Source organism: Amblyomma americanum, chromosome 10 (assembly GCF_052857255.1).
Source record: "Amblyomma americanum isolate KBUSLIRL-KWMA chromosome 10, ASM5285725v1, whole genome shotgun sequence".
NCBI lineage: Eukaryota > Metazoa > Arthropoda > Arachnida > Ixodida > Ixodidae > Amblyomma > Amblyomma americanum.
Window position 1 is genome coordinate 54,979,580 of NC_135506.1, and position 15,825 is coordinate 54,995,404.

At 46.0% G+C, this 15,825-nt stretch overlaps 2 protein-coding genes across 2 annotated transcripts; one reads left to right on the forward strand and one right to left on the reverse strand.

The window, feature by feature from the left end:
• The first annotated feature begins 485 nt into the window (after positions 1-485).
• On the forward strand, positions 486-1,873 carry LOC144106940 (non-selective voltage-gated ion channel VDAC2-like). Its single transcript, XM_077639899.1, has one exon. The coding sequence runs from the start codon at positions 589-591 to the stop codon at positions 1,435-1,437; it is 849 nt and encodes a 282-aa protein (XP_077496025.1). The 5' UTR covers positions 486-588; the 3' UTR covers positions 1,438-1,873.
• Positions 1,874-3,247: 1,374 nt separating this feature from the next.
• SerRS (Seryl-tRNA synthetase) lies at positions 3,248-15,217 on the reverse strand. Its single transcript, XM_077640836.1, has 11 exons — positions 15,000-15,217; positions 14,721-14,791; positions 14,269-14,352; positions 13,517-13,675; positions 12,563-12,703; positions 11,496-11,651; positions 9,634-9,843; positions 7,539-7,668; positions 5,896-6,053; positions 4,315-4,444; positions 3,248-3,392 (listed from the first exon to the last, which is right to left on the reverse strand). Exons 1-11 carry the CDS (start codon positions 15,133-15,135, stop codon positions 3,271-3,273), a joined length of 1,497 nt encoding a protein of 498 aa, XP_077496962.1. The 5' UTR covers positions 15,136-15,217; the 3' UTR covers positions 3,248-3,270.
• Positions 15,218-15,825: the final 608 nt, after the last annotated feature.

Genomic DNA, 15,825 nt, shown 5'->3' on the forward strand with positions numbered 1-15,825 from the left:
CACACGCGCCACTACTGAATTTGCCATAAAGGAGCTGTTAGACTCCACTATAGTTTTATACACTATCGATGAAATGATGGTGCTGATAATGATGAGCCTGTTCGCTATTAGGAGAGCATGCTGCCGGGTTGAGTCCAATGAACCACTTAAAAACGCAAAGACCATTATCGAAGGTCACTGGTTATTCTTTGCAAATTAAGCGTGATCTGCAACCAGAAATGTTTGTACTGTGGTCCGGAGCACCGTAGTTCTGAGTTTCATTTTCGCAGCGCGATACATTAAGAGTTTTTTTTTTTTTTTAAGTAGTAGTGCTAACTTAAACATTAAACATTATTTTCGTCAGAATGTTTTATGGTTGTTACTGTCTCTTACAGCGCATAGCCACTAGCTCTGCTGAATCATCCGAGGCTCGTCAGGCCCGGAGCCACGTACTAAGCGGCGTCTGAGCGGCAACGACACGCTCTTTCTTCCACCCCCGCTCTCTCCCTCTCTCCTTGGCAGCGTCCCCATCTTTGGCTTTTGCGCCGCCATCTCGGCTCGCGGAACACTCGTGGTCTTTTCTCACGCCGCACGCCGCAGCTCACAGCCATGGCCCCACCGTGCTACGCCGACTTGGGCAAGCAGGCGCGCGACCTGTTCAACAAGAACTACCACTTCGGCGTCGTTAAGCTCGACTGCAAGTCGACCACCCAGACGGGCGTCGAGTTCAACGTGAGCGGCACCAGCCTCAATGACACCGGCAAGGTGAATGCCTCGCTCGAGACCAAGTACAAGATCCCCGAGTACGGGCTCACGCTGAAGGAGAAATGGAACACAGACAACACGCTCTCCACGGAGGTCTGCTCCGAGGAGAAGCTGGCGCGGGGCCTCAAGGTGGCCTTCCACGCCAACTTCGCGCCGCAGACGGGCAAGAAGTCGGGCGCACTGCGGACGGCCTACAAGCTGGACAACGTGCACCTAAACGGTGACGTCGACCTGGGCCCTCCCGGCCCCATCGTGCATGGCGCCGCGGTGCTGCACTACCAGGGCTGGCTCGCCGGCGGCCAGGTCTCCTTCGACACGACCAAGAATCGGCTGAGCAAGACGAACTTCGCCGTCGGCTTCCAGGCGGGCGACTTCGCCGTCCACACGAACGTGAACGACGGCCAGGAGTTCGCCGGCTCCGTGTTTCAGCGGGTGAACCCGAACCTGCAGACCGGTGTGCAGCTGGCCTGGACAGCCGGCACCAACGCGACGCGCTTCGGCCTGGGCTGCGTCTACGACCTGGACCAGGAGACGTCGGTGCGCGCCAAGGTGAACAACTCGGGCCAGATCGGGCTCGGCTTCACGCATCGCCTGCGACCGGGCATCAGCCTGACCCTGTCCACCATGCTGGACGGCAAGAACTTCAACCAGGGAGGCCACAAGCTCGGACTGGGGCTCGACCTTTCGGCGTGATTCCCCTCGCCTAGCAACCTCCGCAATTTGCTATTAGGCCCAACAAACGCACCACCACGTCGCGTGACTCGACCGACCCCACCTTGTTTTTTTGTTTCTCCCGGGGAAAAGAAGTTTGATTTTTCTAGTAAACAACGGGACTGCGCAATAGCGGAAAGTCTTGTCTGCATTTTCAAGTTTTTTTACATCACAGTATTTCTCAATCTTGTCACGTGGCGAGTGCACAGGGAAGTGTGCATTCTAGAATACATTGGTAAATATTATATAACGTCTCAACCGCTATTTTTTTTTTCGGTGTCTCTCGAGTGAAAATAGTGGTCTAGTTGTTGAGTGACTGAAGAGCTGTAGGTGTCGTTGTGCTTTCTTTTATTACATTTATTCCTGCATCTCCTAGGAGAGGCGCTGAAAATGGAAATAAAACTGTTCTATAAGCTCAGCAGCATTTTTCTGTGCCATTGCTTCTGTGAAACACCTTCCCAGTGACCTTGTGTACTGAGGTGCACAGTATGCACACTGTCAAGATGTCTGGTATGCATCATGCTGAAGTTGCAAAAATGATCTTGGTAGCAAACAGCCTTGCTTAGCGTGGAAGTTTCAAGCAAATTGTGCTCTGCATCGTAGCATGCCACACCGAGCTTTTTCATGAACTGCAATACATTTTCTAATGGCACAGATTGGAATATGAGCAGCTCTGAAGGGAAGTACCGAAAGCTTCTGTGATACACTTTACAAAAATCAAATAGAAACTGCAGGAACTAGACAGCCAGCAACAGTGACATGGCATTTTGTTTGCATTTATTTTGGCCCAATCTGTTATAGTAGTTATAAGCCCATACTATATCATTTTAGAAGTACTGAACCTAGCTCATGTCAGCTTCAAATCTTGGAAGCACGTGAGGCATGGAAGGACTGGATAAAGTCGAAACTGAATTATATGTGGAGCATTGAGCTGGGTATGCTCCCTACTCTACTGCAAAGAAAAAATAAAAGCTCAAACAGAAGCCTCATCACTCAAACTTGTCGTGTAAGCATGCTTTGTTCTTGCATCACTCACACCCTCAAGCTGTCTGGCCGCAGTTCACCCAGTAAACTGCTTGCTGGACTCCAGCTGAAGATGTCCTTCAGCAGCTGCTTGGCTTCTGCTGACCTCTCAAGAAATTGGATCGCAATTGCAGATCTAAAACAATCGTAGTAAATATTTAGTTTCATTTACTTCTGCTCTTTGCATTAATTTCTCGTCTCCCTCAAAGCTTGGCCAAGGTTCTTTGATCACCTAATGAAACAAGCGAAAAAGAAAAAACGCCGTTTAATTGCAGCCAGAGCAGTTGCTTAAGAACATTTGAGGTGCCGATTAGTACGTTCATTGCGTAGCTTGGAAGGGGCATACACCTCACAGGAGCACTTGAGAATCATTTCAGTGAACACCACAAATTAAAAAAAAAGATCCCCTACGCTCCTTAGTTTTGGCGACTTGGATTCCTTCATATATGTTATAACAAGCCCCTCTTTTTCCTTCCCTTTTGTCTGTACAGTTGAGTAAGTTAGCCATGCCATGGTCTGATGGCAAAATAAGATAAATATCATAAACTGCCTCTATTTCACTGCATAGCTAGACGTGCCGACAGGGCACCTGCTTGAATGTGTGTATGCAGTGAGATCATGACTCCAGATAGCACAGCAGGGTATGTGCAACTCACTATGCCCTACAAGAAGGGCCATAGTCACATGTGATGTGTATTTTTGAGTGCGAACTGCGCTGCACTACAACTTGGATGTTTTGCAGCTTGCAAAGTGGATTGACAATGCCAGCTGCAAGGTAAGCACAGTATGGCTTTATTCCTCTTTCTTGTCGTCGCCACCCTTCTTCTCCATGCCTTCACGGTGTTTCCGCTGCTTCTTTGTTTCGGCTTCATCGATTGGAGCGGGCTTCACAAACGGGATCAGCTCACGATATGCTGCAAGGTGCAAGCAAAGAGCAATTCATTAGCAGGCATTCAGGTGATTATTGCAAACAAAGTGTTCAATGCAACTAAAGCACTATAAGCTAAAGATTAGCCTAATTCTACCAGGCAGTATTATTGGAGGAACAAAAATAAAACATTCAACTGTCTTACCAATGCCAACAGCTGTAAGGATGAATGTTTTACAGCGGAGAACTGAGCAGCATTTAACAATACGAAGGAAACTAAAGCAAACTTCTGACATCAGATCAGGTTAGGTTATGAACAAAGAAAAATATTTTTTTGTTTTTTAGGAAAGGAAATAGCGCAGTAACTGTCTCACTTCTTGATGGACACTTCTACTGCTCCATGAGAGAGAAAGATGCAAGTGAACAAAGAAAGAGACAGTGTAGTGGAGGGTTTTGGAATAATTTTGACCACCTGGGGATCTTTGTAATGTGCACTGACATCCCACAACACATGAGAGCATTTTGAGTTTCGCCTCCATCGAAACCCAAAAGGCACCCGCCCGTGTGTTGTGCGATGCCAGTGCACATTAAAAGGTACAGTAATTTCCTTACCCTCGATGTACACGTGAACCACACCATGGAGGAAGTTTCTACTTCAGAGGTCGTTAGCTTAACAAGTGGCAACACCCCTTTTAGCATCACTTTTTAAGACCCCAGAGGGAAAGGGGACAGATTTAAAATTTAGCTCCAAAATTTGCTCCAATTTAGCATGCAAGACAGGCTCCTTGAAGTGCTCACAACATCACATCAAAGCAATTCACATTTAAGATGCAACTACAGTAAGCAGCATGTGATGCAGCTATCCATAGAAAATGCAAGCAAACACGCAACACTGTCCTCAGCAAGTCTTTTAGCCTTCAGTCCTGTTTAGCAATGTCTCGGGTGGCATGGTAAGAGGGCTCACTCACCGGCTGGCATGAATGGTCGCAACGCCTCGGGCACAATAACTCCTTCTTCCGTCTGGTTATTCTCCAAGATGGCGCAAATCACTCGGGTGGTGGCACACATTGTGGCGTTCAGCATGTGCACATACTCAGTCTAGAAAAAAAAAAAGAAGAGGAGCAGCATTTAATTGCACACATGCACAGTGCTATGGCCCGTCCCAGCAGGAAAGTGCCACTGTGAATGCAGAAACATGCGTCCCCTGCTTCAGAGTGCAAGGTTCATACAAGACTTGCATTTCACAGCCTGCCTAACAAGATAATGAGGCTGACTAGTCAACACTAATCAAAAGCTGGCAGTGAAAATTTTGCCCCAGTCGTTTCTTTTCTTGCCCTTCATCTCTTATTCTTTTTTAAACAATCTGGTTACTAAATGTGAAACGTGTAATTTATGTTGCCATTCGAGATATTTGAGACCTTCGGTTTTTGCCATTTATATCAGGCCATGCTCCCAGATCAAAAGTACATGGAGAACAAACAGCGCACTTGAACTATTCGATTTTTGCACTGCTATATACTACGCAGTAGTCACAAAATGACCAGATGCTTGAACTGTTTTACGAGGTTTAACATCCCAAAGTGACTCAGGATATGAGGGATGTCGTAGTGGAAGGCTCCAGATAATTTCGACTACCTGGGGCTTTTTAACATGCACTGACATAGCACAGTAGACGGACGTCTAGCATTTTGCCTCCAATGAAATGCGATCGCTGCAGCCGGAATCAATCCTGCATCTTTCAGGTCAGCAGCTGGGCACCATAACCATGCACTGAGCCACCGCAGTGGCTAGATGCTGAACTGCCAGTGAATGTATCTCTGATGAAGCTTCTGGTCGAATAATGAAAAGAACCTCCGGAGGGGGTAGCTGAATACAATAATCATGTCACTGCCAGTATGGATGATGTGATGTTCAAGTACACAAATGCAGTGCCAAACATGTGCAGCCAGCCATGCAAAACAGGGCTAGCTTTCCGAGTTGATCACCAGTTGATTTCCAGTTGATCACCGAGTCTTAATTCCACCATAAACGCCATTCCTTTTATCGAGTGGCAAGAAAAAAATACTCAGTTTTCAACTCGAAATTTCTCAGCAATAAATGCGTTTTTTTGCTGACAGGTGAACCCGCTGCGGTGGCTCAGTGGCTAGGGCGCCCGGCTACTGATCCGGAGTTCCCGGGTTCGAACCCGACCGCGGCGGCTGCGTTTTTATGGAGGAAAAACGCTAAGGCGCCCGTGTGCTGTGCGTCAAAGATCCCCAGGTGGTTGAACTTATTCCGTAGCCCTTCACTATGGCACCTCTTTCTTCCTTTCTTCTTCCACTCCCTCCTTTATCCCTTCCCTTACAGAGCAGTTCATGTGTCCAATGATATATGAGACAGATACTGCGCCATTTCCTTTCCCCCCAAAACCAATTATTATTATTGCTCACAGGTGAACATCATCAAAGCCACAAAGTGGCAAACAACAGATGTATACAAGGCGGAAAAACTGGACGTAGCTGTCGTCAGTGCACCTTCAATGCCTGATACAAACAAGGAGAAAGAATCACCTGTGCATTCATCTTCTTGGTCTGGCCGTAGCGAACTAGGAGGCGACGTGCTTGGTAGTCTAGGCAGTTTGAGCAGGACACCAGCTCCCGGTACGCGCCAGAGCCAGGGAACCATGCTTCCAAGTCGTGCTTCTTGGCCGCAGCATTGTTCAGTGCACCTGGATTGCAAAGCATGCACATTACGTGACAGAGAACAAAAAGAATCTCACATGTCAAACTGGGTAACCAACTAAACTGAACGTGGTTGACATGAAACGAGTGTGATGACCAAGAGGGTTGCAAAGGCAGAAGTTCCACAAAAGCAAGCAAAAGACTGACGTGCACTGATGTGCCCCATCATCAGTTGCATCGAGAGACTATGCCAATGCATTATGAGGGCCAAAGACTGACTGAGGCTTCCTCTGAACCATAGGTGTCGTCTTTGACGTGTCTGACCATCGTAAGCTCTCACCCAATTTCACATGATGTCAGGCTTAACATGTGGTATGATGCCAGTCTAACTGGCTATCTGGAACACAAAGTACTCATCTACTGCACCTGTCTGGTTAAGATGCAGGTTAAGTCAGACTGTAGTAAATGTATGACTGCTGTGGTCACTTGGATGTTCTAATTTTCAGTTTACTTTGCAAGGAATTTTACTTTCATAAAATTTTGTGAGGCATTAACAGCACAATTTATACCCCTGTCACACGGCGAGTTTCAATGGCCATCAAGTCGAAGGTCTTCGAAATTCTCAATCGCCATCGAACTCAAAGAAGTTGTGTCGCTGCTACACGGCAAATCTCAACAGCCATTGAAATGGTTCTCATGTCTTATGCCAAGCTTGTGTGGCGCCACAATCGCTACTTTGGATTTTGCAAAAATAACAAAAATATTTGATGAATGTATACTAAATGCTGAAATACACGCATAAGCGAAAGTCGTTCAGAACCCTTTTAATTGCACGTACGCGACGGACATATGCAGACACTGCTGTAGCCACTCTAATACAAGACGAGCCAAAACCAAGCCAGTCCAACTGCGTCGGAGCGCTGCTTCGTCAGGCTTAAGACCTGGGAAATCGCTATGATATTTGAAAAACAAGAGCTATTTGTCTCTTGAAACTTTATGCGAGGGTAAGAATGGGCAAATCGAAGGCGAATACAACAGCTTAGAACACGATATTGCTTTGAGGGATTAGCGACGAAGCTGTTATCGCTGCGAAGCGGGCGGGCAGGGTGCTGCCATGTTGTCAACGTTAAGTACGCAAGCAACGCAAAGACTGCAACGCAAAATTAATGCGCTTAAAACCAGTCTAATATAATTTTAAAATAATTTTACAGACTGCCTGCATTAAATTTTATGCGAATAATGTTTGTTCATGTTTTTGTACCGTGAATGTGTCGTGTACGAAAGTGCGCTTGGCACCGCTCGAAGCAACGCTAGCAACCTTGGGCAGCGGACGAAGGCCCTCGAAATCTCGATGGAGTTCTGCGCTACTCCGTTGACTCGATAGGCTATTGACTCGATCGCCATTGAAACTGCCCGTGTAGCAGCGCTCGATCGCCTTTGAGTCGATAGACTATCGGTTCGAGGGCCCTCGAAATGCCCGTGTGACAGGGGTATTAATCTCTTCAAAACAGCTGCAGAAAATGGCTGCTCACCTGAAACGATGCTAACGATGCGGTATGGAATGCCAAGCTTTTGACAGAACTCCTCTGCATTGCCGATCATCTCATCAAACATCTCCCACGACTTGTTGTCATGTGGTGAAGTGATGCAGAACTGCTCCACCTGATGAGAAGACAATGAACAGTGTCAGATGTTATGCTGTTGCTACAGACACTCTGTTAATAGACTAGCACAAGAGCCAGCCAAGTGATTTGGAACCGACATGTAATGTAAAATGTATAACATTGCTGTTACATTCCCAGGTGCTGTGTTTTCCAAGCAGCTACATCTTCAGGAGCCAGTCCCATCCAAGCTTCCATAGAAACCCATGCAACCCAGACTCAGGTGTCATACCGCAACCGTGGTAGCAATCCTACATGCTATGTCGTGAATGTCACTTCGTGATAGCGCAACGCTTGCCCTGTGCCAGCATTTTGACAGCCTGTGTTTAGCGCACACTGAACAGCGATGGAAGAACGGACTGGCGTAAACCTTGTTGCAACTGTTGGTGCAGTTCCATCCCTGCTGCAATGCTGCGAATACAAAAACAAAACTGTTCCGCGACAAACATTGCAGAGGCAGTGCTGTACAAGATACAGTTGCGCAGGCTGGCTCCAAGATTTGTTTCTGTCATCCACATTTGTCTTGTCGCTTGCTTGCTGAGAAATGCAATTTTTAGCTTCCAATAGATGAGGACTGCCTAGGATTAAACCCGCTGCCACAAAAACAGCGTAGAAGCATGCGTGCTTCCCAGAACTTCACCCATTTTGCGCTCCCTCACTTCCACCAACATTGGCTCAGTCAGACGGAGAGCCATCATAGAGCATTTATTACTACATTCTGTGCATGTGAGCAGTCGTGAAAACCACAAAGCCTTGCAAATTCCACGGACACATGCTCGCCTTACTAGAACTAAAAAAAAAAATCTTGCAGTTTTTCTCATCACTGAGACAAAATGCTTTGCTGTACTCGCATGATACTGTTTAGGATGTGTTACAGATGGTGCTAGCCGCATTCTTGAAATGGGTCCTATCCATGTCATGTTACACTCCAGAACGTTTTCGGTGCTGACATCGCCGAAGTACAGAATGGGCTAGAAACACACACCACGGATGCACTCGTGGTAGCTAATAACGGAGTCCGTCACCGCCGGCACGTGGATTATGCAGTGGTTGGGCCTCGCACCGCACATGTACTTTTCTCACCACATGTCCACAACGGCGCATAACAACTGGGTAAGCCTAAATGTTTGTAGAGTTTGCTTTTGGCTTGCCGCCACGTTTGTCCTGCGGTTCAGTGTCATGTTCTACCTTCGGTTCACCATCTTGTCCTCTCTCCAGTTCGCCATCATGTTCTCTCTTTTTTGGTGTCAGGATCCCTGCTGTGACCCGCCGTGCATCGCCGACAACAAACTAAAAGTATTTCATGCTTAAAAACTGGAGGACAACGACGTACATTTTTCAAGCGCACTTCCTGGCTACTACATTTCCCAGCTGGTATACATATTTTTCCATGATCCCATGAAAAACTTAACAGCAGGGTTCTACTGCATTAGGTACCTTTGCCCGCTTCAAATGCTCTAAAAAGCATAGTTTGCAATATCTTCATATAAGCTTTCATAGCCAAACTACATTTTAAAAAGTTCAAATTACATTGCAGGATGTCAAAATTCCGATGCTTCAGCCACTGAACTCACCAAACTTTCCCTCTCAAAACACTGCCTACAACTCTTGCTGCAAGGCGAATGCGGTGTCATTCTGCCCCTTTTAGTATGTACCGACACACTAACTGGCCACTCCACCTACAGTACTCTCTCTTGCATGCTCCTACCCTCCTTCAGCACTACAACTACTCTGAGGCATTCCCATTATCAGTGTGCTGGTGGCCTCATTTTAATTTAGCAGGATGCGTTGTTGGGCAAGTTTGTTCATTGCAATAGAAAACATTGGTTGCGCTTTCTAGACAATCTCATGAAAGAAGACAGGACAGGCGCAAACTAACACCTGTCTCAGATTTCAGTGATGACGATGCAGTGAGACTAATCCACATTTCTTCATCTCGCCCTTGTCGAAGCTTGCACAAACTGACCTTCTCAAACTGATGGACACGGAAGATGCCCCGGGTGTCCCGTCCATGCGAGCCAACCTCCTGACGGAAGCAGGAAGAGATGCCGGCATAGCGGATCGGCAGAGCCTCCGGCGACAGCCACTCGTCCCGGTGGAAGGCGGCGATGGGTTGCTCCGAGGTGGCAATGAGGTACTTCTCGTCCACTGCTCCGTCGCCACCCTTGCCAACTACCTGGGGTCGACAGGTGGTACCACCGTGCACACGGGTAAAAAAAAAAAATCACCATGTTAGGAGCAGCCCCAGTGCTGTGCTCGGTAACAAGTTACAAGCATGACAGATCAGTACACAGCATATAATCTGCACGTAAGAAAATAAAAAACTGTGGCCTATTCCACAGCAAGAAGAAGAACTAAGCACGACATGGTAAGAAATCATGGCAGCTCTCTTCACATACTTTGCATGAAAGAATCTGCACGAAGTGTTACTGCAATGTATAAATCAGAACTGCGCCAGAACAGAATGGCCAGAGAAGCAGATGTAAGCCTACAATTACCAAGGTAGCAACACAGAATATCTTAGAATGCAAATCTACTGCTCTTTTTTGAAGAGTTAGTTCATTAAAACAAAGAAAAGAAGCAATAATATACATTGCAGCACATGCCATGCAGAGATAAGCCCTATGAAACTATCAGTTATCAATGACTCACTTTTAAAACTATCAGTGATCGTCTCTACAGAGCAATTATTTCAATCATACAAATCATAATCAGTAAAACACAGTCTATGGCAAGCAATGCAGCAAAAATAAGCAAAGCTGGCCCAATTTCACCGCCTTATGGTTCCTACTAAGCTGAGATGAACTGCAGAAATAAAGCACAGCTCAAAACACAATTCATCCAGAGGTAAGACGTGCAAATAAGAACTTTTCTTTCTTTCTCTATTCAATACTTCAAACTTTGTACAGGTCCAAGCAGGGTGGGTTAAATGGCAACGAAAGAATAATAAAAAAGTTAATAAACATCGAAGTGTGGCAAAAGGCAATAAAGAATCATTCCAGTCGGTTACAGTACAAGGAAACAATGAAAACTTGAATAAATCTGTTCGCGCAAAGTACGGCCTCAGAGAATTAGGATGATGGTGGTGCGTATGTCTCGACATTGAAAGCGACAAATATGGAGAAGGGTTAACAGCTAGATCTTGATTTCAAAGCAAGAAAAGAAATTCCAAACATAAATTTTTTCTTCGTTGTTCAAGACATTGAATACCGTTAACCAGCACTATTTCAGAGGGTGAATCAAACGGGGAAAATTTACAGTAAATAAACCTTACAGCTTTTCTCTGTACCTTTTCTAGGTGGGTGGTCTAGGCGGGTGACCTCTGTGGAAAACGAGAAGGCGTTTCCTCGACTGATCATTTTCTGAGAGCTTTCAGTACTCGTCCAAAGGCTGCAGTACTGCAGCTGGACAAGGAGAAAAAATGTCTGGCCTTACAAACTTTTTTTTCAACATCCCAGAACGTGTCTTTCTGCAAGCCACAAATGCTTCCGCATTGTCCCTGCTCACAAGAACGACGTCCTCGTCACTACGGTGATGCATCTGATATGCCCAGCAAAGTGACTGGGCACCACTTTTGGCATCCCAATCCAACTCTCCACAAGCAGGCTGAACGTGTAAGGGCACACTGTGGTCAAGAGAACAAGCCAGCAGGAATGCTAAGCTGGCAGCAACTGCCCTCCGCTGAAGCAAGGTACTGTGTTGTACCTTGCATGCCAAAAATGTGAAAGGGTTGTCAACACAGACAGATCTGAAAACAAAAGCCCTAGTTTTTTGCTAACTGGCACTAGAAGACAGACAGGCTACAAGAAGTCTCGCAGTGCTACCCACCTTGTAGAGCTCTTCATCAAACTGACTCAGTTGTGCCACTTCCTGCATGACCTCCTTCCGCATGAAAAACGGAGTGTACAGGGGGCTGTAGCCCTTTTCATGCAGCATCTGCAGTGCAAGCTGAAGGAGGGCTTGCTCCAGGAACACGGCCGCATTCTGCATGAGACAGACAACAACTTGCGTCGCTCATTTACCGGACAGGTATTTCACAGTTCAAAATTTGTGGTCTCAGGACCCAGATGCATCATTTTATTAAGGGCGTTGTAGGACGCACAAAGGCACAGGAAGCAGGCGCACAAAGAACTTCTCTTTGCGTCACTGCCTACCGACAAAAGTTAACCTAACAAAGACCTAGCCTTTGCATGTGAATCAAGATTTAATTATTTGCCTCAGCTTGGAACCAGAACAGACTGGTAATAAATGACATCCTTCTATTTCTATTGGACCATTTTTGTAGAATAAGTCTTCTATTCAATTAGACTGAGAGCAACAATTTCAAGCTCTAAACTTATTACTAGTCCTCACAATCCTCATTCCAACACAGCTACAGCAAGACCTGTCCCTGAAGTTCTGAACAACTGTGCTTCACATTTTAATGCTCCCAATGCATAGTGCTAGTTATTGCAGGATGCTATGCACTGCCTTGTCTCTAATGTAATCAGAACAGCCTCTCAATGTGGGCTAATTGTCATTACACTGAAGTAATATGCCTACCTATCATTCAAGGTGCCCTGCCTTTGGTCACCGTTAGTCTCAGTTCGTGAACAAGAAGTTGCATTTCATAGTGAAATATATACAGCTAGCCAGGAGAAACGACCACCCTTGCGGAGATGCACAAATTAAACTGTACTTTTCCACATAGCTAATCTCAGGCATTTTGTGCACTTCATAGACTCAGCATTGTTTAAGCACATAAAGCAACAACAACTCAGTACATATGAATTGTATGCAGCATGCCGAAGGTGTCAGCCTCTCTCCATGCATAACCAATGGCCAGTCACTCACAATCCTGGGAAAATGAGCGACGCATCCATAACTAGTTTCTCGGGCAAAAATAATGCACTAACCATGAGGTAGTAGCCACGCCCTCCTGCTGTAACTGCACCCCTGTCGCCATCCATGCCGTTGATCATCACAATCAGGTCAACATGGGAGTACTTCTTTTTTGTCTCAACATCACCGTGTGTCTTTATCACAGCATTCTCATCCTAAAAGTGAGGATAGACAGGCTTACACACACACACAGGTCACTCCTCCTTCATTGCTTTCACCACAGCTTAGTTAAGGACAGTGTACACATCTACACATCAGTGCTTCACAATTTTAACAGCTCGAAATTACACTTTCCACGCGACTCAGAAACTGTCCTTGGCTCCAAAAGAATGACACAGGCCTTTACAAATATGAGCTTACTGGAAAAACGCACCAAGAAACCTTTGAACCTGATCTCAGAAATCAGTTAGACAGCATAAGAAAATTGGCATGCTCTACTGCGAGAATGTTATCTAACTTGACTTACACAGTTGTATATGAAACACAAGGTCACACTCATCTACCGAACGCAAGGTTTTTGTGCGCAGTGGCAGATGATACCACAGAATGTAGTGCCATGGTGTGCCTTGACACCGGTGTCATTGCTCACAGCAGAGAAAATGCTTCCCTTATAGGACACTATTTTAGTTGACAGAATTTAACCATGCGAGTGCCCGTGATGTGGTCAAAAAAACGTTCTGAATCTCCATCTGAAACAAGAATTTGATGACAGGCAATATGTTATGTCTTGGCCTGCAGAGCAGTACAAGCACCTTGAATAACGACACTAGATATCCAGGCCACCATAGTTCTAAGCACTTCCCATCACTGTCACAACACAACACTGCAACAAGTGAATAACCTTAGTGCCTAAAACTGGACAGTCAGTTTTCAGTGCAGTAACCACCATAACAAAGGGTTTACCAAATGCCACATGGAGTGCCAAGCATCGCTGGATCACATAAAGGACAGGACGGAAAAACACCCACCTCATCATTGGAGACGACGCAAGACTCGTGAAGCCAGTTGCCCATCTCCCTGAGAGCAGCATTGCGTTCCGCTTCATAGGTGTCTAGGTCCTTGTTACACTGCACTATTGCTTCATCAATGAGTACCCTGATTCGTTTTATCTGGTTAACTGTGAGGCTCTGTAAAAACATAATTAATGCATGGATGTCCATGATGATATTCCTTTGACTGACAAAATATCTGGCAAGGTTAACAGCACTACAAATCTTGCATGGGCAAACTGATGCCGAAAAATGTTTTTTATTTTAAAGCCACACACTATCTTCAGAAAGTCAGTTTAAGTAATTTTGTGCATCTTTTTCTGAGTGATAACAACATACAAATTACTACAAAACAGAACAAGAAAGACCCATTAGGTTAACGTACATATACAAATCCAAGCTACAACAGAGCATTAGCTCAACTGTAGCTGAAACTAAAATGCAATTCAGTGGAACCGGTTGTATGCTGCCATTCAACATAATAGATAAAAGAAGGGCACGATGTTCCAAGTCTGAATGTGCCCCATAATTTCACAAACGTGGTGAAAGGTCTGCAGTTAGCATAACACACATATGTGGCCACAATATGAAACAATGTCACTTTGCCAGAAGTAGACAATCTGACATTCGTTCTCAAATGCTGTTAACAGAGGAGATAACTGGCAACGAATTCTGCTGTGTAGCTGGAGAATTGCAAGTTATTTAACACATTGCACAGTAGTGTTATTTACCTGCAGCACCTCAGAAGTAAGTTCACTCAGCTTTTCAACAACAACATCGGGCAAGTGGTCGCCTTCACCTACATTCTCTTTTTTCTGAAATTGAGAACAATAATAACACAACAAGGAATTAAGCAGCTTTTCCCATCCGCCAAAGTTTGACAGGACAATAGAACAGACTCGCACACAGTGCAAGGCAGTACTACAATAAGCACCCCAAAACTTACGCGAAACCGGAACAGATATACCTTAGCGCCAAAGATAACGATAGCAGCATAAAGGCGGAAAACGCTTGATGACGTTGTAACTTAATCGAAGATGTGGTAAATCCCACGTAAACACGTTCCAATCAGCTCACATGAAACCTGAGAAGTTTCATGAGCTTCGACTGCCCGTTTCGTCCACGAGACCTCATTGAGAGAGGCTAATCGATTTGAAACAACAGCGCTTCACAGTCCTCTTACCTTCATTTTCTGGCCAATTTCTTTGCTGCAGAGGTTTTTCAGCTTGTTCCAGTTGTCCAGTTGATGCCTCACTGCAATAAACCAAGCACGGCGCCGAAGCATGATCAGTTGTGCCGCTCGTAAACATCTTCAAGAAAGACGGCGCAAACTTCTGTTTAAGTCCGACAAACTCATGAGGGGAAAAAATCGCGAAACGGCTGTCGCGAGTGCCGCACATGCCACGCGCATGCAGAGCAGAAACGTGCTGGGCTTGCTTGTCACTCGCCAGACGCAACTCACGCTTTCGCCACACTGTGTCGGCATCGACGACTTTGTCCACGAGTCCGGGATCCTTGAACCGTCTCCGCTGGTTCTCCCTAATCGTTTCGGGGTCTCCGCCCTTGTCGGCGCGGAAAAGTTCTAGGTCTAAAACCATTTCACTTTTTGCCGGCTGACCACCCGAGTCGGGAAGAAGTGAGGGGCAAGGTGTGGGCAGGGAGCTGACGAAACAAGAAACGCGTGGCAGTGTTTGGACGCATGAGGGCAGCACCGACTTTTTCTATTCGAGTCTTGATCCGTGGGAGTTTATTCCTCCAGGGTCTAGACGAACTCAAGGGTTGCCAGCCTAGTAAACAGCAAACATGCGGGTGATGCGGTATCATGCGGGCAAGCGTGATACACGTGGTCTCATATCGCCTGTGGAAAGAAAAGTTGTCTCAACGGTATGTGGAATTGCAGTTGCGTGATGCATTTCATTATTAGTGATCTGTCGCGGTCGCAGTTGAAGCACATGCAAGGGGTTGGTTTACAGAGTGACTTTTGATGTCGACGAAAGACGATCGAGTGTCAACCGATTCGTCAACCCTTAACTTTACCGAATGCTCTGTACTTGCACTTTTCTCAGGTTGCCTAATGCATTGTAGCTGGCAAGGCTATAGACGCCAGTTGCCTTTTTCTTGGAACATTTTTTTTTTCCGCGCAGGCAGCTAGTGCATCTGAACTACGCATACGCGCCGGTCAAAAGCCACTTAAACGGCAGCAGTTATAACGAACGCTCTCCAAATACGAACGAAGCAGGTGCTGCCGTCAAAATATCTGTTGCGGCACAGACATTGCGCCTCAGATA